This window comes from Ceratotherium simum, chromosome 14 (genome assembly GCF_057802395.1).
Source record: "Ceratotherium simum simum isolate JZ-2026a chromosome 14, ASM5780239v1, whole genome shotgun sequence".
In the NCBI taxonomy this organism is placed as follows: Eukaryota; Metazoa; Chordata; class Mammalia; order Perissodactyla; family Rhinocerotidae; genus Ceratotherium; species Ceratotherium simum.
In genome coordinates, this window is record NC_141913.1 from 13,052,999 (window position 1) to 13,076,838 (window position 23,840).

At 44.3% G+C, this 23,840-nt stretch overlaps 1 protein-coding gene across 2 annotated transcripts in view; it reads left to right on the plus strand.

Annotated features, from left to right (window-relative positions):
* Positions 1-23,840, plus strand: part of EMILIN2 (elastin microfibril interfacer 2) — a 51,955-nt gene that overhangs the window by 9,646 nt on the left and 18,469 nt on the right. The window contains exons 2-4 of one of the 2 annotated variants that reach the window (XM_087439051.1): positions 10,909-11,134; positions 15,810-15,985; positions 20,138-22,066. In XM_087439051.1, coding sequence (XP_087295177.1) covers positions 15,970-15,985; positions 20,138-22,066 — 1,945 coding nt within the window. In that variant the 5' untranslated portion in view covers positions 10,909-11,134; positions 15,810-15,969. The remainder of the gene's footprint in view (positions 1-10,908; positions 11,135-15,809; positions 15,986-20,137; positions 22,067-23,840) is intronic. The other variant, XM_014780282.2, reaches the window with a different exon arrangement.

Genomic DNA, 23,840 nt, shown 5'->3' on the forward strand with positions numbered 1-23,840 from the left:
TCAAGTGGTGATGGATGCTGAAAAAAAGTGGGAAGGGTTCAAACTAACCAAATTCTTGGTTTGAAAATGCTGTAGAAGCAAACTTTTCTGGCTGTGTCAGGACCCAGCTGCGCTTTTTATTTCTTTTTCCACCTAAGAAAATACTAGATTAGGGAATATGCCTAAAAATCATTCTCTGCAGCGTCAGCCTTTCAAGACAGTGTACTTTACAAAGCATTTGGTTGAAAGAAATTTGGTTGGGGACAAATGGGTGAGGTGAAACCTTCTCAAACTGGTTGCTTCCATGAAAGAGAATTTTCTCTGAGACTTCTCCACTGTTTCCTAACTTTTCCCATCTGTATACACATTTGTGATTGTACGGGGTCTGCCGAATGTACTTAGCTTGGTATCTTTTACAGAGATTTGCTCATAGTCCATTATAAAACAAAGTACTAGAAAGTTCCCTCTTGCTTCAAGTTGTTTCCCTACATCTGCTCAACAAGGATGCTGTTAAAAGATCATGAGCGGGGCCGGGCTGGTGGTGTAGCAGTTAAGTTCCAGTGCTGTGCTTTGGTGCCCCAGGATTCGCAAGTTTGGATCTCGCGGACCTACGCACCGCTCTTCAAGCCGTGCTGCAGTGGCCTCCCATATATGATAGTAGAGGAAGATGGGCACAGATGTTAGCTCGGCGACAATCTTCCTCAAGCAAAAAGAGGAGGATTGGCAACAGATGTTAGCTCAGGCCAATCTTCCACACCAAAAAATAAAAAATAAAAAAAATAAAAGATCATGAGATGAGGACATAAATTTTCTTCTAAATCGTACTTGTGAAAATGCCACTTGTTTTTCTGCTGAAGCCTTTCCACATGTCTTGAAAGCGGAGCACGAAAGCTGTGGTGCTGGTTGCAACACAGAATTCAGGGGCGGCTGTGGGTTTCACAATCAGGCGATCTTTTCACCATTAAAGCGTTTCTCTGGCACATGTCGGTTTCAACCCAAATCGCTCTCACATGCTGTGGAATGAAGGCTTTGGGCAGGGAGGCATAGTCGAGACTCTCTGAATATTTTGAACATTCCAGAATCTCAAATCTGGCCGACTGTCCTGACAGTGTTCATGCCTGGTTTGTGTGTCAGGTGGTCCACGCTGGAGATTCTTTGGCTGCTTTCAGCTGGGGCAGCAACGTTCCAGGGCAGCGGTGCAAGGTCAGGGCTCCAGCTGGGTCATGATAAACGATGCACCCTCCTCCATCCCAACGCGTTGCATCACTTTCTGGCCACTCGCAAGATACTTGGGAGTCATTCTGTTGCATCATCGCAAAAAACAGCTAGCAAGATAGAACACAGATTCCCTGCTCACTGATAGTGCTGGAGGCAAAGCAGAAAGACCATTCGTGGCTCATTGTCTGAACGAAATAGCAAGGTACCCTCCACACACGCCTTGTCAGAACCGTCACTGGGAAAATAATGATCCCAATGAAGAGTCACTCTGTTGTATTTTCAAAATGCTAATTTATGTCTTTGATGTTTTGTTTACACAAAATGGTAATTTGAAGGTGGTTATAAAAAAGAAAATTGTGTTTTGACTATCTTCCTTGATCGTTGATCCATACCTTTAAAAGTATAAAAATAAATTTTAGGCCTGAGTTCCAAGTAGATAAAACAATTGGTTGTGTGTCTGAAGAGTAATCTGATACATTAAAAAACAAACAAACCAAAACTTTAGTTAAATCCTCATTTTGAAACTCTGAAAAAGACTTGGTGATGCTGGTTTTGGTTTCTCCTGAACTGAGATGTATTATTGGATGGTCAAGACGAGACTGTCTAGCACTTTGCCCTCACAGTCCTGAAGAGATTTTAAAACATCCTAAGGCAGAAATATATACTTATACCTCAGTAAAGCTGTTTTACATATATAATTTACATAAATTGTACATTTTAAAGTCATATAATTTAATATTTTGACATGTGTATGTACCCGTAAAACCAATATCACAAGGAAGATATTGAACATATCCATCACCCCCAAAGTTTCCTCACACCCCTCTGTAACCTTCTCTCCAGTTGCTCCCCACACACCCACTCCCCAGGCAACTGCTGATCTACTTGCTGTCACCATAGATGAGTTTGCATTTTCTAGAAATTTGTGTAAATAGAGTCATACAGTATGTACTCTTATATTAGGCTTTTTTCATTCTGCATGATTATTTTGAGGTACCTCCACGTTGTACTAGGTATCAGTAGTTGATTACTTTTTATTGTTAAGTAATGTTCCTTTGTATGTGTGTACCATCATTTGTATATAGTTGTTTCATAGCTGAGGACTTGTGGCAAAATACAGAGTGTAGAAAGTCATTTATATTGATACTAAGTTACTGCTCTGATTTTTCTGAAGACCAGTTGAGATGGTAAATACATAACAGATGTAGAACACTTGATAAAACTGTAATAGAGTAAAAAAAAACACCTCATTTATAGTCATGGAAAATGTTGGGTTAAGGATGCATAATTAGTATAAGCCATTTTGAATTGGCAGAAAGCTCAATAGGGTTAAAGACTTATTATTTGAAGACTGTTGGTTTCTCAGTTTCATTAAACAACTATTTTTGTGCAAAGCCTGCGTCTGGCCCAGGACTAGGCCCCATGGGGACACAGCAAGGAACTCTCTCTTGCCCTCCAGAAGTTCACGTCCAGGTGAAATGAGACATTAATAGAAATAATTACAAAATAAAAGGTAGGAATGAGAATTTCAATCAGAGAAGCACAAATGGCTGAGGATGTTCAGAGGTGGAAGAAATTCTTTCCAGCCAGGAGGAATCTGAGAACTTGTTTGCAAGTGGTGATATTTTACCAGGGCTTTGAAGGAAGGGTCTAGTTGAATATATGCAGATGTGAGAGGACGCCAGCATAAGCTGAGAAAGAACATGAGCAAGGGCCTAGAGGTGGAAGTGAAGGGACATCCACAGGGAAGAGTAAGTCAAGGTGTCGGCAGGGCTGGTTCCTCCTGAGGGCCACGAGGGAGCATCTGTTCCGGGCCACTCTCCTTGACTTGTAGCTGCTCGTCATCTCCCTGTGTCTTTTCACATCGTCTTCCCTTGATGTGTGTCTCTCTGTCCAAATTTCCTCTTTTATAAGGACGCCAGTCATACTAGATTAGGGCCCACCCTAATGGCCTCATTTTAACTTGATTACCTCTGTAAAGACCCTGTCTCCAAATAAGGTCACATTCTGAGGTACTGGGGGTGAGAACTCCAACATACCTTTTTTAGGGCAACACAATTCAACCCATAACAATCAGGGTGGGGAGTTTGGGCTTTATCATTTAGGCAAAGAGGAGTCATGGGAGGGTTTTGATCTTGGACACCATCAGAGCTGTGCTTCCGAATGTTGATCTGGCAACATGTGTAAAATGGATCTGAGAGGGGAGAGAATGGGGTGGGGTCAAGGGGTGGCAGGAGGAGCCCTGTTGGGATACGGGCCACAGTTCATGCCAGACCTGAGGCAGGTGAGATGGGAGAAGGACCTGGCCGTGGAGAGGATGAGAAGCATCAAGCCAGTTCCAATGGCCAGGTGACGGCTCACTTGTGCTTAATGCGCAGTAGTGCTGGGCGGGTTTGAGGATGTGTGAAGAGCTGTCACTGAGCACTCTGTGTAGTCCGTTGTCCAAGGTATTGATAAAAAGTACCATGTGTTGTGAAGGAAGGCAAAGTAGTTCATGGACTGTCATTTGGAGGTTGTGGCAGGATTGCCTTTATCTGTGGGACCATCAGGACCTCATTGTTCATTACCTTTGATGATCAGGAACCAGCTGTAATCCTTCACCTGAGCAATTGAGTCCATTATTATAGAAGGGACCCATGTTTTTAGTCTTATTGCATATTTTTGCCTGACAGTAAATATATATATATACACACACATACACACACTGTTTACAAATTTCAATTATATAAAACTTTATAGTTTCACAGTTTTTATTCTTCTGTTGTCTAATTTTATTCTTCCAATATCTGGGAGGTAGAAGAGGGGAAAATATTATAAATCCAAACATACATTTGAGGTATCTGAGGATTAGAGAAGTTTTGGGGTCTTGTCTGATATAACTGGTCTTTGGCCAAGTTAGGACTAGAACAGTGACTGTTGTACTGGATAATGGAATTAGATGTTATTCTCCGTACGGTCTCCATAGAAGTATCATTGTTCCATATTGGATACTGGTGGCTCAAGGAAAGCCATAATGTGGTGCCTGGGTACCACCTGGTAGGCACCCAAAGGATGATTGCTGAATGAATGAATGGATGAAAGATAGAGCATGTGGGTTGTTTCTTTATTTTTCTATTAAGACTATTTTTTTTTAGAACAGTTTAAGGTTCACAGCAAAATTGAGGGGAAGGTACAGAGATTTACCACCTACCCTCTTCCTCCATAAATGCACAGCCTTCCCCATTACCCACACACCCTCCACCAGAGTGGTCCATTTGTTATAAGTGATGAACCTGCATTGACACATCATAATCACGCAAAGTCCATGGTTTACATTAGGGTCTATTCTTGGGAAAGCATGTGTTTTTAGCTTGTCTTTCCTCCCATTGTTAAGAATCGTATGTGCTGAGTTTTGTTTTCAGTTTTTAGTCACGGAGACCGTAAGTTTGAACAACTGTCCATGTCTTGTGTTTTAAAAATGGAAATTGTGACATACTTATATAATTTTTGAAAATAATTGTTAATGATGAAAATGCTACGGCTTGCAGCTAAAATGAGGATTTCAGCTTACAGCTAAAATGAGGATTTGAGATATGGTGGATTCCAGTTAAATCAACCAAAGTAATGATATAAATTTTAATTTACATTCCTGAACTGGCTATCTCAGCGTAACCTTTACAAGTTTGTGTTTTTTTTTTTTTTTGCTGAGGAATATTCACCCTGAGCTAACATCTGTGCCAGTTTTCCTCTATTTTGTATGTAGGTCACCACCACAGCATGGCCACCCACAAGTGGTGTGGGTCTGTGCCCGGGAACCGAACCCAGGCTGCCGAAGTGGAGCGTGCTGAACTTAAACACTAGGCCATGGGGCTGGCCCTAAAAGTTTTTTGCCAAGATTTTTTTACATTGGCAAGTTTTTTGCCAATGTAAGCATACATTGCCTCTCTCTCTGAGGTATGAGACAGCTTTCATTTTGTGAGGGTTCATGTTATACAACTAGAAAGAATGGTTTGGTGTTATGGGGAGGATACAATGACCAAAGATAGAACTGCATTTTGAGAAACTTAGATGCTAAAAACATAGGGAATTATTTTAAAGATTAATTTTGTAGCTTCTTTGAAAATACTGTGCTTGCTTTATATTTTATTTACAATAATTGAAGCTAATTTTAGTGAAGCCTTTGGGTAGTGGGCCAGCTTATGACCCTGATTAGTAGGAGGATGAGAACCATTACTTAAGCCACAGATTTAATTGTTTTGTTTAAATGAAACAACAAAATAATGCAATCTATGTATGTTTTCTTAAAAAACATGATTTTAAAGAAATGGAAAGCCAGCCACGTATATTTTCAACTTGTTAACAGATGTCGGTTGGGCCCCTCTTCACCTCAAAGTCTATATGTTTGTCTCACTCCCCTCTGTCAAATGACAAAAATTATACCCTTTAGTGATGAGTTTGTCCTTTGTTCAAGGGAAAATAATCCATGGATTGGGGGAGTCCAGAGCCTCACTCTTCCCGAGGGCTTTTGGGCAACAGCGAGTTCTACAGAGCACTAGAAGGGGCAACATGGAAACAGGGCGGGGTTGGCTGGGGTTGCATATCTGACCTTATTTAGAAAGATCAAGGAAAGGGTTAATAAGTATAGAGTCCAAGTTGGCTTGGCATTTGGGCATTGGCTGACTGGATAGACTGCGTTTCTGGTCAAGTGGAGCATTTACAGGAACACAGAAGTTTGGTTTGCTGACTTGGCACCCAGGCAGGAGCAGCTCCATCTTGGGCCTAGAAATTTATTTCGTCACTTCTCAATTTACAGGAACTGTGGACACCCAAGAACTTCCCTCTAGCCTGGGACAATTCCCAAGGCATAGTGTCCACAGCCCCTGTGTTACTTTTTTCTTTTTGTGAGGAAGATCAGCCTTGAGGTAACATCTGCCAATCCTCCTCTTTTTGCTGAGGAAGACTGGCCCTGGGCTACCACCTGTGCCCATCTTCCTTCACTTTATATGGGACGCCGCCACAGCATGGCTTGACAAGCGGTGCGTCAGTGCGCACGAGGGATCCGAACCCCAGGCTGCCACAGCGGAGTGCGCGCACTTAACCGCTACGCCATGGGTGTCCACGGCCTCTGTGTAGCTGGTTCCATGGTGGCTCTCTCAGAACCACGTAGGGTTGGCTGAGGTACGGAACACCATACCCTCAAGTTTCCTAAGAAAAATCCAGTCCCATAAGCCTGCATGAGCAGTGAGAACTTCAATGAAGACTGTAGGTAGCAGCACAAATGTCTTAAAGGACATTGTAAGTATCACTACTCTTAGAAATCCAGTGGGCACCAAGTCTTCTTAGAGAAAATTCCTCTTTCTACTCCATGGCCTCTGCTCCATCGCCCCCTCCCACTTCAAAGCAAATAAGCAAAATTCTTCTTTTTATCTTGCTAAGCAGCCCCCCACCCCCTGGTTGTCCACACCTTCAGGCCTGGAGGTGGAGTGGGTTGTGGCAGCCTCTTCCAAAGAAAAGCCATGCTCCTCCTAAGCGGAGTGCAGGTGAATGAAAATGTCTTCACCTCATTGTGTTAAGTGTGGATTTAAAAAACATAAAATAGTGGGAGCCAGCCTGGTGGCATAGTGGTTAAGTTTGCACACTCTGATTCAGCAGCCTGGGGTTCGCGGGTTTGGATCCCAGGGACGGACCTACGCACTGCTTATCAGGCCATGCTGTGGTAGGCGTCCCAGGTATAAAGTAGAGGAAGATGGGCATGGATGTTAGCCCAGGGCCAATCTTCCTCAGCAAAAAGAGGAGGATTGGCAACAGATGGTAGCTCAGGGCTAATCTTCCACACACACACACACACACACACACACACACAAAACCCATAAAGTAGTACTGGGTTAGTCTGGACAATGTGAGAAATATGAAACTACGTTATAATGTTTGGTCCTTTTCCCCCCACTGTAGTCATGAATTAGAAAACAAACAATGTGTTTTCAATTCTCAGATTATTTTTTTAACTGAGAATGAATTGGCCCAAAGGAAGAAAATGTTGTTTTTATATCTGCAGAGAAACTCCTACTGTTTCCGGATTTTCTAAGCGTCCAAGTGACTGCCACCAAGTTACGGGTGCGGCCTGTTTAAGAGCTTGCCGCCATCCGTCGTCTTCACGCAAAGGTCCAAAATAGATTACAGATGGGACGTCACGGCCAGTCCCCTGTTAGCAGAGGGAAGAGCAGGACTGAACGTGGGATGGGTAGCTGCAGGGTGAAGAGGGTCTGGAGGCTGTGGAGTTGAGGAAGAGGAGAAAGCACCGAGTGAGCAAGATCCTGAGGAAGGAAGGGTCGATGTTGCAAACCAAGTTAAGGGAAACCCAGGAAAAAGGATTTTGAAATTATTGTGACTTTTGTAGGAGAATTTGAGGAAATAATTTTTCATCTTAAGAAAGGGGAAGTAATCAAAATAGAGTTATTCGGTGGCTCTAAAAGGAAAGGTTTGGATCCCCAAACCACGGACAGTTGTCTTCGTGGTGAGCATCATGCGAAGGGCTGAGGTAGCAGATGTTCTCAGGGCTGCACTGTGGGAACACCGGGTCCGAGCACGTCAGGGAGGGTTGGGAGGAGAGCGCTCTGTGATCTGACTCCAGGAATGAGGCAACATGACATAAGTTTGAGAGGCGGAGTGGTATAGACTATATTTGGGGGAAACAGCCTGCATCAGCAATAGCCCTGCCCAAAAGAATTCTTTAGGAGAGCGTGGGCCTTCATAGCATCTTGGATTATTCAGCACTCCAGAAAGCCATCCCCATTAGCTCAGGCCCTGGGGGACGCCCCACGCTCGCTGGCCTCCTCCCCACTGTCAGGGCACAGGCCTGAGTGTTGTATCTCCCAAAGTGAGGAAGTTAAAAGTAGGATTGTGGACTCACTGGAACACGCGCATAAGCTGTATTTCATGGTGCTGGACGCGCCCTGCTCTGCGGGATGATGTCATTTCTAGCAATGCAAGTTGCTCCGAAGGAAGGTACCGACCGCCCTTATAGTAAATCTGAGAAGAACAGTTTCGCTGTCTACTGCAGCCAAGCTGGGATTGAGCCTGGAGTTTTCTTAATCACCTTTCTTCAGGACTAGAGAATTGCTCCGTCCTCCGGGTTAAGGGGGGTGATAAATTGTGGAGAATTATGGGGAAAACTTCTACTTATTACACTGTATGATCAGGGCAAACTACTGAGAAGTAAAGAGGATTTTAGGTTTCGAAATCTAATTTGCCAGTCTAAGTACAAGGACACTAATTCAAAAGGAAACGGAAAAAGAAGCGGCTTAGATTTGTGGTTTCTCCAGCAAACATCTCCTTTGTGCTGGGAAACAGTCTCCTATACATACATTTTCATTCGGAACACATTGCTTCAGTCTAGCATCTGTTATTTTTAAGAAGGGTACAAAGCTATATGGTAATCTGATTTTAATCAGGGCTCATCAATCTGACTTTTAGATTAATTAGATACATTTTGTATTTCAGAAATATGTTTGCACAAGCATTTTACTTTTAAAATGTAGATGGAGTTTCCTAAAAAGTCAAGTAAAATATTTTATATTTCTTTCCTTCCATGTTATTAATTTCTCCCTGCAGAGATCTACTTAAGAATGTGTAATGTAGTAGAAAAAGATAAGATGAAAATTCTGATTTTTGCGTGTGATGTGCTTTAACCTGGAAGAAGGCCCTCTGGCGCAAGTGGTTAAGTGCAGGTGCTCGGCTTCGGGAGCCCGGGGTTCGCCCGTTCGGATCCTGGGTGGGCGCTGACGCACTGCTTGTTAGGCCATGCTGTGGCTGCGTCCCGTATAACGTAGAGGAAGATGGGCACGGATGTTAGCCCAGGGCCAGTCTTCCTCAGCAAAAAAAGAGGAGGATTGGCAGATGTTAGCTCAGGGCAGATCTTCCTCACCAAAAAAAAAAAAAAAAAAGGCCCTCTGGTTCCTTCATTTTACCCTGTGGGGGAAGACTTTAAAGAATGTGAAAGTTAGCATTGGAAGGGACCTTGGGGGCTAGAGTCCCCTCCTCAGATTGCAGAGATCATCTCTGTAGACGCACATGGTTTCAAATGGCCAGTTTTTTGATAGTCAGACAAAGTGGATTCAAAGGGGAAGAGTCTCTTCTGCTGGTGTGGAACCACTTTTCCTTCTACATACTTCTGAAATCTCTTCCAGTTTTAAACTTTATAGCCTCTACTACCCGACTGTATTCACTTTGGGCAAAGTGTTACTTCAATAAAAATCTCACTTATTGATTCATCAACTGACAGAACAAGAACAACAAAGAAAGAAAAACACCCATTTGCCACAAGAAGTTCCTAGAGAATCAGTCCACTGTCTCATCAATTTCTAAATTAGAACACTGAAACCAAACTTTGTACAAGTGAATTACTGGGTAGAAAGGAAATTTTGACACATGCTATGAAATGGATGAAGCTAAGGATGAAGGGGATCAGGGCACGCCACTCCAAAACACGTCACTTTGGCATAGTGATTATTTTGAGCTGAAAGCTGCCGAGAATCAGCAGAGACAAGAAGACCTCTCTGCCCTCCCCCTGTGTGTCTAAAAGGCAGGGTTAAATTTCCCACCTGTCCTGTACCAGGATGAGGAGAGTGACCCTTGTCACTGGACACAGAGAGCTGGCATTGAGATGAGTCTGCATAAACAAACCTTACTAACATAGCTCTTATCTTCTGTTAGTTTCCCATATATTTCCTAGCCACACTCCCACTATTTACTGCCCCTGGAAGCCCCAACTCCCTTTGCTCTGTCTAGTCACTTCTTTTTTTTTTTTTTTTTTTTTAAGATTTTTTTTTTATTTATTCATTTTTTTCCCCCCAAAGCCCCAGTAGACAGTTGTATGTCGTAGGTTCACATCCTTCTAGTTGCTGTACGTGGGACTCGGCCTCGCGTTGGACGGAGAAGTGGTGCCCCGGGGCGCGCCCGGGATCCGAACCCGGGCCGCCAGCATCAGAGCGCACGCCCTTAACCGCCAAGCCACAGAGCCGGCCCTGTCTAGTCACTTCTCCACAGTTTTTCACCCTTTGTTAAAATGGTATATAAGCTTCTGAGTCTAACTGCTTCTTTGAGTTTTCGCTTCTTTTCTGTGAAGCTCCCGTGCACATAAAAATATTATCATGAGTAAAATTTGTGTCTTTTCTCTTGTTCATCTGTCTTTTGTCAAGTTTAATTTACAAACCCCAGGAACAAATATAGGAGGGTAGAGGAAAAGTCTTTTCCTCTCCTACAAGGACATTAAGCTAAGTGAAATAAGCCAGTCACAAATGGACAAATACTATATGATTCTGCTTACATGAGGGACCTAGAGTGGTCCGATTCATAGAGACAGAGAGTAATATGGTGGTTGCCAGGGGCTGGGGAGAGGGGAAAGGGGAGATAGTGTTTGATGGGTGCAGAGTTTTAGTTTAGGATGATGAAAAAGTTATGGAGATGGGTTGTGGTGATGGTTGCACAACAATGTGAATGTACTTAAGGCCACTGAACTGTACTCTTAAAAGTGGTTAAGATGGTAAATTTTATATAATGTGTATTTTACCACAATTAAAAAAAAATTGAATTACCGTGGCTAGCGTGAACTGCTGCTCTATGGAGAACTTGGAGTAGTGGCTGAATGCTAGTAAGCGAGTCTGCCCTGGGTGCGCATTCTGAAACTCTGTGAAATGATTCTCGCCTTTACATCCTAATTTTTTTTGTCCCCAGTAGGCAGTTATTTCTCCAGATCAGGGTGCTCCCTACCAGAGAGAGGGGAGCACCTCTTCGTTCTGGCCTCCTTCTCCACCCTCCCAGTCCCCTTCCAATCGATACCGTGCAGACCACACGTGTGGAAGGAAGCAAGAAGAGTTGGCTCCAGGTTTTGGGGGCAAGCCAGTGACTGGAGGAAGGAGGGTTTACTAGAAAGTCTGCTCTTGGGAGAAATCCAGGTCAAGTGAGTATCCCCAAGGGTGCACTGGGCTTTCGATTTGTGCAAAGTTTCGTGGCCCATGTTAAAATAAAATACAAGTAAATACTAAATGCAGGGAAAAGATCCTTCTCGTGGAGCAGCTGTCTAGATGATCCTCTGCCAGTGACGTGTGGTTATTTTTTCAGAGAAACGTTCTACTTGCAGTTCTAACGATGTGAGAGGAGAAAGTAGGACGGGTAGATGTGGGGTGGAAATCAGGAGATATAGACGTGTGCCCATCTGTTGAGCATCTCATGAATCTCTAGGCCAGCCCTGTCCAACAGAACTTTCTGCGATGATGGAGATGCTCATACTGCCTCATACTGTAGCCACGAGCCGCATGTGGCTGTTGAGCACTTGAAATGTGGCGAAGGTGACTGAGGAGCTAAATGCTCAATTTGATCTGATTTTAACTAGTCTAAATGTAAGCAGCTGCACGTGGCTAATGGCCACATATTGGGCAGTGCAGCTCCAGGTCACCCTCTGGGTGTGGTTCTTGTCCAGCTCGTCATGACCTGAGGATTTGGGAGCTTGGTTTGGCCTGGGAAGACTCAGGAATTCACATCTGCTCGGGGTTGGACCTGAGGGTAACTCTGGGGTTTTTAATGTGGATGTTGGACTCCCCAAAACCTTGTCAAAAGTAGACCTAGGATCATTAATTATTTAATCAATTATCAATTAATTAATGGTTAATAATGTTTATCGAGCACCTACAAAATGACAGAAACTTTAAAAGTGGGGATAGTGTAGAGAACAAAACCCTCAGGAATTCTTGCCCTGATGGGGCTTACAGTCTGTGGACAAGACGAGCATCAAGAAGCAAATCCAGTGTGAGCTGAAGCGAGTTGGGACAGAGGTCTCTCCTCTGGTCAGTAGGGAGGAGTCTTTGTGGGGGTGCTGGCAAATGGAGGCACAGTCATTTTGTCACATTCTGTTTTAACCGGGACGCTTCCAGTCATGTGGTCCCTGAACTCTGACTCAACTTTTCCATCCTTTTCTTGCCACCTTCCTTCTCATTAGAATCTTCTTGGGCCAATCGGGTGCTCTGACACAGAGGCTGAACTCATAATAATGGTGAACTCTTGTTTCACCCCAAAAAGGGTTTCAGAGCGAGAGGAAGGGGAGAGGAGAGTTGGGGAGAGTCGGTGTGGCTGAGGCGGAGGGGCGGGGCGCGGCTCAGGCTGTGGGCAGCTCATTGCCCGGGGTCCCAGGGGCCCCGGGGGTGTCTGAGGCAGCTGCCGACGGGGCTTCCTGAGGGACAGGATACTGTTACAGTCCCAACCCGAGACTGGGATGGGGGCCAAAACTGCAGCCTGAGTCAGCCCTCCAGCCCAGCACCACTGTGACTCTGTTGTTGTGGCTGTCGTCGGTCCCTGGGCTTGGTGGCCCCCAGCTGGGTGCAGTTAGTTAGCTGATTCAGTAAGTATTTATTGCACATCTCCTGTGTGCTAACAGCCCAGGGGCCCTGGGGTAACACTGGGGCTGCTTTGGCTCCATTCACTTCTCTGCCTGGGTGTCCGGCCCCTGTTGCCTCGGAGGCTCCCAGCTATGAGGGCAGATGGTTCCCTGGGGCTGGGGATGCGCTTCTCAGCTCCAGCTGAGGTTGATAATTACTTGGGGAGTTTTTGAAAGATAAAGATGCCTGGGTGCCCCCTGCCCCTGAACCAATTAAAATTAGAATTTTGAGGGATAAAGGCCTAGGCATTTTTTTTTTAAAGCTCCCTGGCAAGGATATTGTCCTGCAGGGCCCTGGGTGATGGGCGCAAGGGGCCTGGGAATCCTACTGGGTTTCTCTCCATCCTCTGGGGCACCTCCTGGCTGGCTACTGTGGAAGGGGGTCCCTGTCTCTGCAGGAAAAATCCCAGTAGGGCTGTGGGGCTGGACAACCCATAGCTCCTTCCCTCACACCCCCCAAATTGAGGCCTGAGGACCTGAGGCCGCCTCTGGGATCCGTGTCATCGTGCACAGAGAAGTCGGAATGTGAGCTTTCCCACGGCTGGAAGTGGCCGCCTGATCGTTTCCAGCTGTCACCGCTCGCCAGGAAGGCCTCTTCCACACGCTAGACCTGAAAACTTGGTTAGAGATGCTGTCAACCTGCACCCCATTGCGGAAACCGGAAACCCCACAGCAAGCGGTTAGGGAAGGGTGGGGGTGGAGGGGAAGGCCGGAGCTCTGGGGAACTTTCCTAAGTTATGAGCTGGCTCCAAAATCATAACTGACTTTAAAGAAAATAATGAAGTGTGTTGGAAAAGCAAGAACTTGCTTAGACTTGGCTCAGCAGCGAGGGGCTATTAAGGCCCCCGGGTGGGGTGGGAGGTCGTCCCTCTTCCACGGGCATCTGAGCTGCATGTTTTGCTCTCCTAGTCTTGGCTCGGCCACGTCCAAGAGGGTTTAATATGGGCTGTCATCTGCTGGCGCGTGATTAAAACCCAAGAGCAAACACATTTTCACATTCAGTCTTAAATGCTCAGAGGAACCAAGTTTTTCTGAGATTACACATTTTTCCAGCGTTATGCTACACTTGTGCATGCAAAACAATGAAGTGGAATGTCTGCCCAATGGGGACAGTGGCTACCTTCTTACCCAGCTTGTGGGGCCTTCTGGAACATCTCTGGGTGGGCCCATTTCGAATTTAAGGCAAGTGCCAGAGAGACTCGCTGCTTCTGCCTCCTGGGAGGCCATGTGAGGTCCTGGGGGGAGCACTTGGGTTTGAATCCCAGCCCTGGCCCTTCCTGACCATTGGAACTTGGACGAGTCACTTAACCTTTATGAGCGTCTGCTTTCTCATTTGTGAAAAGATGAAAATCTAACTAGTGGGGCCTGATGGGGGATGTGGTGGGAATGGGAGGGAATGAAGGGCCAGAAGGGGTCCAGCCCACCACCCCTGAGCAGCCCTTGCTTTTCTGTTTTACTTATTGGGCTTTCTAGTCAGTTTTCCTTGAAAACTCCCACTGAAGCTTCTCAAAATCCACATGCCCAGACCCCACTGCAGACCAATTAAATCAGACCTTCTGAGGGTGAGACCCAGGCGTTGGTAGTTTTTCACAGCTCCCTGGTGATTCTAGCACACAGACAGGGTTGAGAACCAATGTCCTGAGAGACCAAGAGAAACGGGTGGTGGAAGGTGTTGAGACACTAACGCTGATGGCGGCGCCGTCAGCAGGGCCCTCCTGGACTTCTAAAGGGACATCTCGCCTGTCCTGGTGGTGGATCCTTACATTTGAGGTTTTCAGTGACTCGGTTTTGGCCCTCAGGGAAGATGCCGAAGGTCCACTACATTTAGTAATCTGTAATTTTCTCAGGAACGTAACTGTGAACTCCATTTGCCGTGAGGCTGGGGCCTGAGATGGAGCCACTTGGCTGGTACAAGGCCACACAGGCCTCCGGGCAGCTGGTTAACCTGAATGCCCCCTGAACAGTACACAGCAACCCTGGGAAGTGATACAAAGCCTATTTCTTTCTGGGAATTGGCCCAAAAAAACAAGGCCAGCTGCTAGTGCTGATGTTCAGAGAAGGCAAAGAGGTTCAAGAAAGTGATGGTTCCAAGCCAGAAATAGAACTTGGGGAAAATTAAAGAGCAGGCTTGTGTCTGCGCTGTGAGCAGGGGCACCTGGGTCCACCCCTCCAAATGCCCAGGGGCTGCTGGGTTGTCATTGTCTGTCCTGGGCCCAGTCCTGGGTCTGGAGGACTTGACAGCTCCTCACAGGGGTCTCTGTGTGATGTGCAGGTACATCAGGGAAGGTGCACTTCGAAAGGGGATTTTCGAATGGTTCTCATTCTGCTTCCTTATTTCTGTCACTAGTCGTATGGAGCAGGGCATCTTTTTAAAAAGATCTGGGGGCCAGCCTGGTGGCGCGAGCGGTTAAGTGCGCACGCTCCGCTGCAGTGGCCCGGGGTTCACCAGTTCGGATCCTGGGCACGCACCAACGCACTGCTTGGCAAGCCATGCTGTTGCGGCGTCCCATATAAAGTGGAGGAAGATGGGCACGGATGTTAGCCCAGGGCCAGTCTTCCTCCGCAAAAAAAGAGGTGGATTGGCAGATGTTAGCACAGGGCTGATCTCCTCACAAAGAAAAAAAAAAAAGAAAAGATCTGAACACAAGTAGCGTAACGTGCCATCTCCAAAGGCTTGCGGCCTGCTGCTTTTGCTAGTGTTAGGGAAAGAGGGCGCTGAGGTGAATACACAGATGCTAAAGCTGCCAGGCATGTTTCTTTAAAAAAAAAAAACGACCCTGGGTTACACCTGGAAAATTCTCCACAAAGAAACAAATTGTGGACAGAAGTTGGTTGGTGAAATAAAAGCTCAGTTTGTGAAAAATGTCCATATCCAATGGGAATCGTGGGGCTAAGTTTTTCTAAGTTGTCTGTTTCCTGGCCTTTAGTGGGAGGGGAGCCAGGTGCAGGTGGATCTAAGAGATGGAGGAGGAGGCCAATACCCTGGTTCAGGAAGCCCCTGCCTTCCTGAGACCAGTCTGACTTTGGCTGAACCCCGGGGGGTCAGGGCTAGACTGAGGAGACTAGTGATCCCCTCCGAGTCAGCCTGGAGAGAGCAGGCAGGCCCTGAGTGACCTGCATCCTCTTTATTCGGGTCCAACCCCGGGAGGGCCAGGGGTGCTTGCAATAGCAGCTGGTAAAGAGATGCCACCCTTTTCTTCGGCAGGTATCGCGTGAACTTCAGACCGAGGTATGTCACCAGGTACAAGACGGTGACACAGTTGGAATGGAGGTGCTGCCCTGGCTTTAGAGGAGGAGACTGCCAGGAAGGTCCCAGAGACCCCGTGAAGACTCTCCGCCCCACGCCCGCTCAGCCTCGAAATAGCATGAAGAAAGCCACAGGTAACTTCTGATTTGTGCATCGCTGTGCATGGGTGCCGCTGATCTTTCCAGTGCTCCTTCAGACAACAGGATTTATGATTTGCAATGTTGAGCTTTCCAAGATCTTCAAATAACACGCGTATATATCTGCGGCAGATGTGGCACACAAGTTTGTTGGCCTTTGTTAGGGGCCAACTTGTAAGAGCCAAGGCCTTAGAATCGGTGTAGACGGTGCCAATGGTTTCAGACATGTAGCCTGGGGCACAGATGAGGAGAGATTCAAATGTCATGATGCTTTGTTTTTACTTTACTTTTCATCTACAAGCTCCCATAAACCTGAGTGAAGAGTTAAAATTATTTTTTAAAAAATAGGTAAATAGAATCATTCTGATTCTGTTCAGGATGAGATATTTGCAAAGCTAAGCCCCCAAGTTAGAAGTATCTAGTGAGGTTGTCTTAAATTTGTTCCTGAATTTTTTTTTTTTATGAAGTGAAGTAGCACAAACTCAATGAATAGCTAAGAAAGTAATTATAATTTTCACCTATAGTACACCTTTGCTTTTAAGTGTAACATTAAGAGAATGACTTTTATGGATAAAAATTTTTTGTCATTTTATTCTATATCACTTTATCTTTCTTTACTTTTTAAAGTTGAGTCAGAATAAATGTAACATAGATTTTCTTATGAATTGGATATTTAGTCTTATTTAAATGATTATATTTTCCTATGAGGTGTTTGTAGTTTTGAAACTGGTAATACTTCCCAACAATGTCTGTAAAATAGATTTTAAAATAATTTGTATTTAAAAAGGAATGCCTGTCGATTAAAGGATGTTTATAAAATATAGGAAAAATATTTAAGTATACTTCGTCGTCTCACTACCTGATGATAACTACTGTTAATATTATGTTATAGAATATTATTACTCTTTCCTATGTTGGCATATACAATTTGTTAAAGAAAAATTCATTCATTCATCCCATAAATATTTATGAGCTGCTATATCTATACACTTGGGAAGAGTGAAAAATAAGACAGACACAGCCCCTGACATCATGGAGGGCAAACATTAGACAAGTAATTACAATAAATCATGATAGGTACTAGGATGGGAACACATGAGGGGGTCTGTGGGATCATAATAGATAGTTTATTTCTGCTTTGTTTAGTTTTAGTTTTTATAAAAGTTTAAACCTACATGCATTTTAATGAGTCGAATAGCTTTGTGAGGACTATTAGGAGAAGCAGGGATCCTTCTCCGCCCCCACTTTCCCTTCCCAGGGGTCATTCGTCACTTTAAACTCTTCAGATGGTCTTTCGGAATTTACCTCCCTGTCTGTTGACTTCTCGTTATGGAAGGTGAGGATTCAACTCCCTTTCATCTGCTCTCCAACACATGGCTCCTATACCCCATCCTTTCTATACAGTTACACCATGTGTTTATTTATTCACTATTTGTCGTTTACATTGCAGCAACTATGTAGCTAATGTTTGCAGCTGAGCCCTGTAGTATACTATGAATATGCTGCCTTTCCTATACAGCTTGTTGATTTCTCTAGCATTAATAATTGTCTTATGGTTTCCTTTACTTGATTTTCTATGTTTTTATCCCTGTTTCAACCCAAACTCTCTTCTGGTTACCTAAACATCCTCTCATTATGTTTAGACACATGGGTTTCATCTTCTTGAAGAGATCTGTCCTCAAGCCTACTTGCCTGTCCATCCTGGACTGTTTACTCTCTTTTCCTGGTTCACAGCTGCTACGCTGCAGTCTTTTTTGTTTTTTTATAATTTTCTTTATTTATTTTTCCCCCCAAAGCCCCAGAAGATAGTTGTATGTCATAATTGCACATCCTTCTAGTTGCTGTATGTGGGATGCAGCCTCAGCATGGCCGGAGAAGCGGGGCGTCGGTGCGCGCCCGGGATCCGAACCCGGGTCGCGGGGCGTCGGTGCGCGCCCGGGATCCGAACCCGGGTCGCCAGCAGCGGAGCGCGAGCACTTAACCGCTAAGCCACGGGGCCGTGCCCTCCCTGCAGTCTTAACTTGCATCTCTCCTGTTGATTCTGTTTCCTGCACCCATTGCTGCTCTTTCTCCATTTACTCCCTTGTTGTGGTAGAGCACATCTTCTAGTAGTTTGATGAGAAGATTGCATGGGAGGTAAACTTTTCGATATTTTATAGTCTGAAAGTATTTTCATTCTAGCTTCAGAGTTCTAGGTTGGAAATAATTTTCCTTCAGAATTTTGAAAGTGTTGCTCAATTTTCTTCTGGCTTCCAACTGCTGTTATTAAAAAGTCCAAAACCATTCTGACTCCCAATTTTTTATGTGTGACTTGAGTGGTTTTTTTCCAGGGGTCCTTTTTTTTTTTTCTGCCGTTTTAGTGGAATTTCAGGAAGCAATGAAAAGAAATGCTTATCCTCAATCCACTATCATTTTAAAAAATGTAATACTTTTGAAACTTATTTTTTAACCTCATCTATAACGAACAAGGCTCCATGTCATTAAATATTCTACAGTATCATTTAATGGCTTCAGAGAGTGTGATTATTTGAACACCGTCTCCTACCATCGGTCCCTTAGGTTGTTAGCAATTTTTGTTATTATAAATAATATGCAAATCAGCATTTTTTTCCTCTTAAATTTTTGGATTCATCCCTGATTATTTACTAGAAAAAATTTCTAGAAATGTAATTGCAGGGTCAAAAGGATTCTGAGTATTTTGATACATATTACCAAATTATCCTTCCAAAAAGTTGTATCAATTCCCACCTCACCAGCAGTATATGAGAGAAGCATTTTCTTACATCCTTGATCCTCCCCCCACTCCTGCCCTTTGTTTTCATTTCCTTTGCTCAGAACAGCATTTCATTTGTATGTGTTTCCACAACTTGTTTTCTTCTTCTAGTGTCTCGAGATAGAATACGTTTTTCAGTATGGAAAATAAGGTGTACTTGATAGTTCTCTGCTTGTGAGTTTGGCTATCTGAATTCCAGTCTTGGTTTTACCGCTAAATTGATTTTAATAAATAACAGCTGTTGTTATGATCTTGTACAAAAGTTTAGAGGAAAAAACAATGAATATTAAACTCAAATATCTACAACATTCTAAATTTACTTTCAATATTTGTCAGTGTACATTAATGCAGTTTATTTCATTGTAATCTATGTTGTGTTTGACTTTCTCCACTTTACACGGTCTGTCTCAGTATTGCCTGCAGGCTAATCAATGTTAACCCCTTTCTGGTATTCTCTGTATCCTACTGCATTCAAGAGTGTGGTTTGCTTCTTATTCTCCTATTGCTTTGGGGTTCAATAATCTCCTTTTTGCTTAATTTATCTATCAGTTTATTTTCATTTTATAACTCATCACAATCATCTTTATAATATTTTTTTCTTTCTTTTGGACCATTTCCTTGGGAGTATATTTCTCAAAGTAGGATTATCGAAAATTCAATGTTTGTATTCTTTGACTTAGTGACTCTTGCTACATGTGGCCATATGGCTCTGTTGTTAGGAGATGCCAATAGAATCAGTTGCTTTGTCTCTCTTTTTAGTTTCCCTGACTGCATAACAGGGCTAAACAATGTCTGTGGGACTCTTTTAGCATAGGGGTGCTAATAAAAGTAAAAACATTTAGGAGTTGCTTGGAGGATAATTTGCTGCTTGTGTGATATCATCCTACCCAACAGCTAATGAGTGGCTCTCGCTGAAGTGGCTTCTTGTGTTTTTACAGTGTGCAGTCAACCATTGGGGTGTGGCTGCAGTTCACTAATGTGGGAATGATGTGTTCATATGATAAAGCAGATAAATAATATTTTCCTTCAGAGTAAAAGAGACCATTGAATATCTATTATGTGCCATGTACATGTTCTCTTAACAACCCTAGGAGGGAAGATAGTACATCTGCTTCATAGATGAGGGGATTACAGTTCATAGAAGTTAGTTAACTTGTTCAAGGGCAAACAGTAAAAAGCAGAGCCAGAATGCGTGTGGAGGTCTATTTGACTCAACGCCCGTACTCTTTTCCTTCTACCACAATGATTGCCTGTGGTGAGAGGGGATGTGTAAGTGAGGTTTAAGTGTACTGCGTAAGTACCCTGTTTATTGTCTTTGTAGAAACTGGATAAAGGTAGAAAATGTTAAGTCACGTCCAACTCTTTCTTTGTAACAGACAATGAACCAAGCCAAGTCTCAGAGCCCAAGAAGACTTTGTCACCAACTCATGCAACAGAACCAAATCAGGTGGTAGATCCAAAACAGGTGCCCCAAGAACTTCAGGAAAAGAAAATCCAGGTGCTTGAGGAGAAGATTATCCGACTCACAAGGACAGTTCTTGATCTCCAGTCTTCCATTGCTGGAGTGAACGAAAACCTCAAACATGCCATTCAGGACGATGCTAGCAAAATGCTGGCATCATGGCTCAGTAACCTGCACCCCCAGCCAGGGCCTGACAGTGCCATTGGTGGAGACACAGAAATGATCCAGCTTCCTGGTGTCCTCAACAATAAGGAATCTGGCATGAAGGACATCCAGTCTGAATTGGCCGAAGTCAAGGACGCTCTGAAGACCAAAAGTGACAAGCTGGAAGAGCTGGATGGGAAAGTGAAAGGTTATGAAGGGCAGCTTAAACAGCTTCAGGAGGCTGCCCAGGGCCCTACAGTCACCATGACAGCCAATGAACTCTACCAAGCCTATGTTGATAGTAAGATTGATGCCCTGAGAGAGGAGCTCATGGAGGGAATGGACAGAAAGCTGGCCGATCTGAAGAACACATGTGAGTACAAGCTGATTGGTCTCCAACAGCCGTGTGATGAGTATGGGAGCAGCTACCTGGGAGTGATTGAGCTTATAGGAGAGAAGGAAACAAACCTGAGAAAAGAAATAAATGAACTTCGAGCCCAGCTACAGGATCCTTCAGCCCGATCAAATTGCTGTGACAGTGAAAAGAGTGGTGGCTTTGGACAACAGATTAAGATGTTAGACCAGAAAATTGAAAGAGTTGCTGAAGCCACCAGAATGCTGAATGGACGACTGGACAATGAGTTTGACCGCCTCGTAGTTCCAGAGCCAGATGTGGACTTTGATGCGAGATGGAATGAACTAGATGCAAGGATCAATGTGACAGAGAAGAATGCAGAAGAACATTGCTTTTATATTGAAGAAACCCTTCGGGGGACCATTAATGGAGAGGTAGATGACTTGAAGCAACTACTTGATCAGAAAATACAGTCTCTGGAAGAGCGGCTGGGTGGCGTTCTTCTAGACATAGCCAACAGCACTGACGCGGAAGTCACGGCCCCAGGGTCAGCTCTACCAGGTGTTTCAGGGGCTGGGCGTGAACAGATCATGATGGAATTAAGCCACTTAAAGGACAAGGTGAAAGTTGTCGAGGATATTTGCCTGCAGAACTTCCAGGGGGAACCGCATGGGATAGAAGGTACTTTGCCAAATGGAGAAGACCACACAATGGGTGATAGTTTGAGCCTTTTGAAATCTCTAAATGACACGGTGAATAGGAAGTTTCAAGAAACCGAACGTAGCATCCAGAAACTTCAACAGGATTTTAGTTTTCTTTATTCGCAACTAAACCACACAGAAGATGATGTGAATCATCTTCAGAAGGAGCTGAGCAATTGTAGAGAAGGTAAAAACACTGGAGTGGGTGAGTTTTCTAAGGGGGATGAGCAAGAAAGGATGGTGGAGCCCCTCCCGTCTCCCCAGGGCCCCATGGCTCATTGCTGCGGCCAGCTGGAGGAGAGGTGGCAGATGCTGCAGAGCCAGGTCCTCTCTGAGCTGGACACTTGTAAGGAAAATATACATGGGGTCCAGAGGGAGGTCTCCGTGGTTGAGGGCAGGGTGTCTTGTATGGAGAAAACTTGCAGCAAACTGGACTCCATCTCTGGAAGTCTTCAGACGATCAAGGAAGGGCTCAACAAGCACGTCAGCAGCCTATGGAGTTGCGTCAGGCAGATGAATGAGACACTCGGGTCACATTCCAGAGACATCGCTGGCCTGAAGAATTCAATCCAGCAGTTCTATAGCCACGTTTTCCAGATTTCTACTGACTTGCAAGATCTGATCAAATTTCAACCATCAGCAAGTAAGTTAGCCTTTACAATTCCATTTCTTGTATTTGTTTGCCACATGTATTATGCTAGATTTTGGATGGTGTGTGGAATCAACTAAATTCCATCAGTGTTACCCAAAGTGTGGTTCATAGATTGGTGCAAATTTGTGAATCATTTGTTGCTGGGTAGCAATGAGATAAATACCAATATTGAGAGTAAGTGTTTAGAAACTTAAAATAATTGGGCATCACCATAGCATTCAAGTACATGATCTGTGCATTTTACAGAAGTATCAGTTCACAACAAAATAAAAATAAAAAAGGAAAACTTCACCACAGGTAGACGGCAAAATGTTGATCTCTACTATCATTTGGCGAGCTTAGAGTTGGGGTCCGATTTTTGGCACAACTTGGGGCAGTGGATCTTGTTGTCCTGTCTTCTACTTGGGGAGGCGCCTGAGTGCTTATCCATTCACATCTCCACAAGCATCGCGTTTTGTTTGCTGGTGTCATTATAATCTTTGTGATCATCATCTTTGGGCCGACTTCGGTTCTCTAAAATCTAGGGCCTAGATGATGGCAGATAGAATCCTGTCTTACTCCTTTCTAAAGACAGAGAAAGGACTCTGCACAAAAGCATCTTACAGACAGTAACTGTTTAAAGCCCCATAGTGCCTAGAACAAGGGAGCTCATCAGTTGTCCTCAGGGCAATGCTTACTACATGTCAGACATGCAAGAAATATTTGTTTTGTTTTGTTTTTGTTTTTTTCAGGTGTACATCATTATACTTCTATTTCTGCATAGATTACATCATGTTCACCACCCAAATACTAATTACAACCCATCACCACACACATGTGCTAAATTATCCCTTTCGCCCTACCCCCTCCCCCCTTCCCCTCTGGTAACCACCAATCCAATCTCTGTCCCTATGTGTTTGTTTATTGTTGTTATTATCTACTACTTAATGAAGGAAATCACACGGTATTTGACCTTCTCCCTCTGACTTATTTCACTTTGCATTATACCCTCAATGTCCATCCATGTTGTCACAAATGGCTGGATTTCATCGTTTCTTATGGCTGAGTAGTATTCCATTGTGTATATATACCACATCTTCTTTATCCATTCGTCCCTTGATGGGCGCTTAGGTTGCTTCCAAGTCTTGGCTATTGTGAATAACGCTGCAATGAACACAGGGGTGCATGTACCTTTACAAATTGGTGTTTTCAAGTTCTTTGGGTAAATACCCAACAGTGGAATAGCTGGATCATATGGTAGTTCTATCCTTGATTTTTTGACGAATCTCCATACTGTTTTCCATAGTGGCTGCACCAGTTTGTGCTCCCACCAGCAGTGTATGAGAGTAAGAAATATTTGTTGAATGAATGGATGAATGAATGGTCCCTTAATAGTATTGAGTAGTATATTCAACAAAGTTAATTTCTTTGTTACTTGGGGGTTCAGCACATCATCCCTGAAGGACAGAGCTTCTCCTACACCTGGATTCTTACGTTTAGGTAGCCTCAATGATGAGCTAGCCTTTTCTAATCAGAGGCAGAGAGGGAAAAGGAATGAGAAGGGAGCCCACATTTATTGAGCACTTGCTGTGTACCAGAACTGGGTTAGTCCCTTCTGGGACATGACTTAGAGCCCCACAACAACCTCATAGGGAAGGCATACTGCTTTCCTGAGGGGAAATATATCCAAGGTCACACAGCTGCGAGGTGGCTGCATCCAAGAATCGTTGTCTTCCAGTCCAGCATACATCTCCTTTGTGTCTCCCAGAGTTGAACACAGACTTAC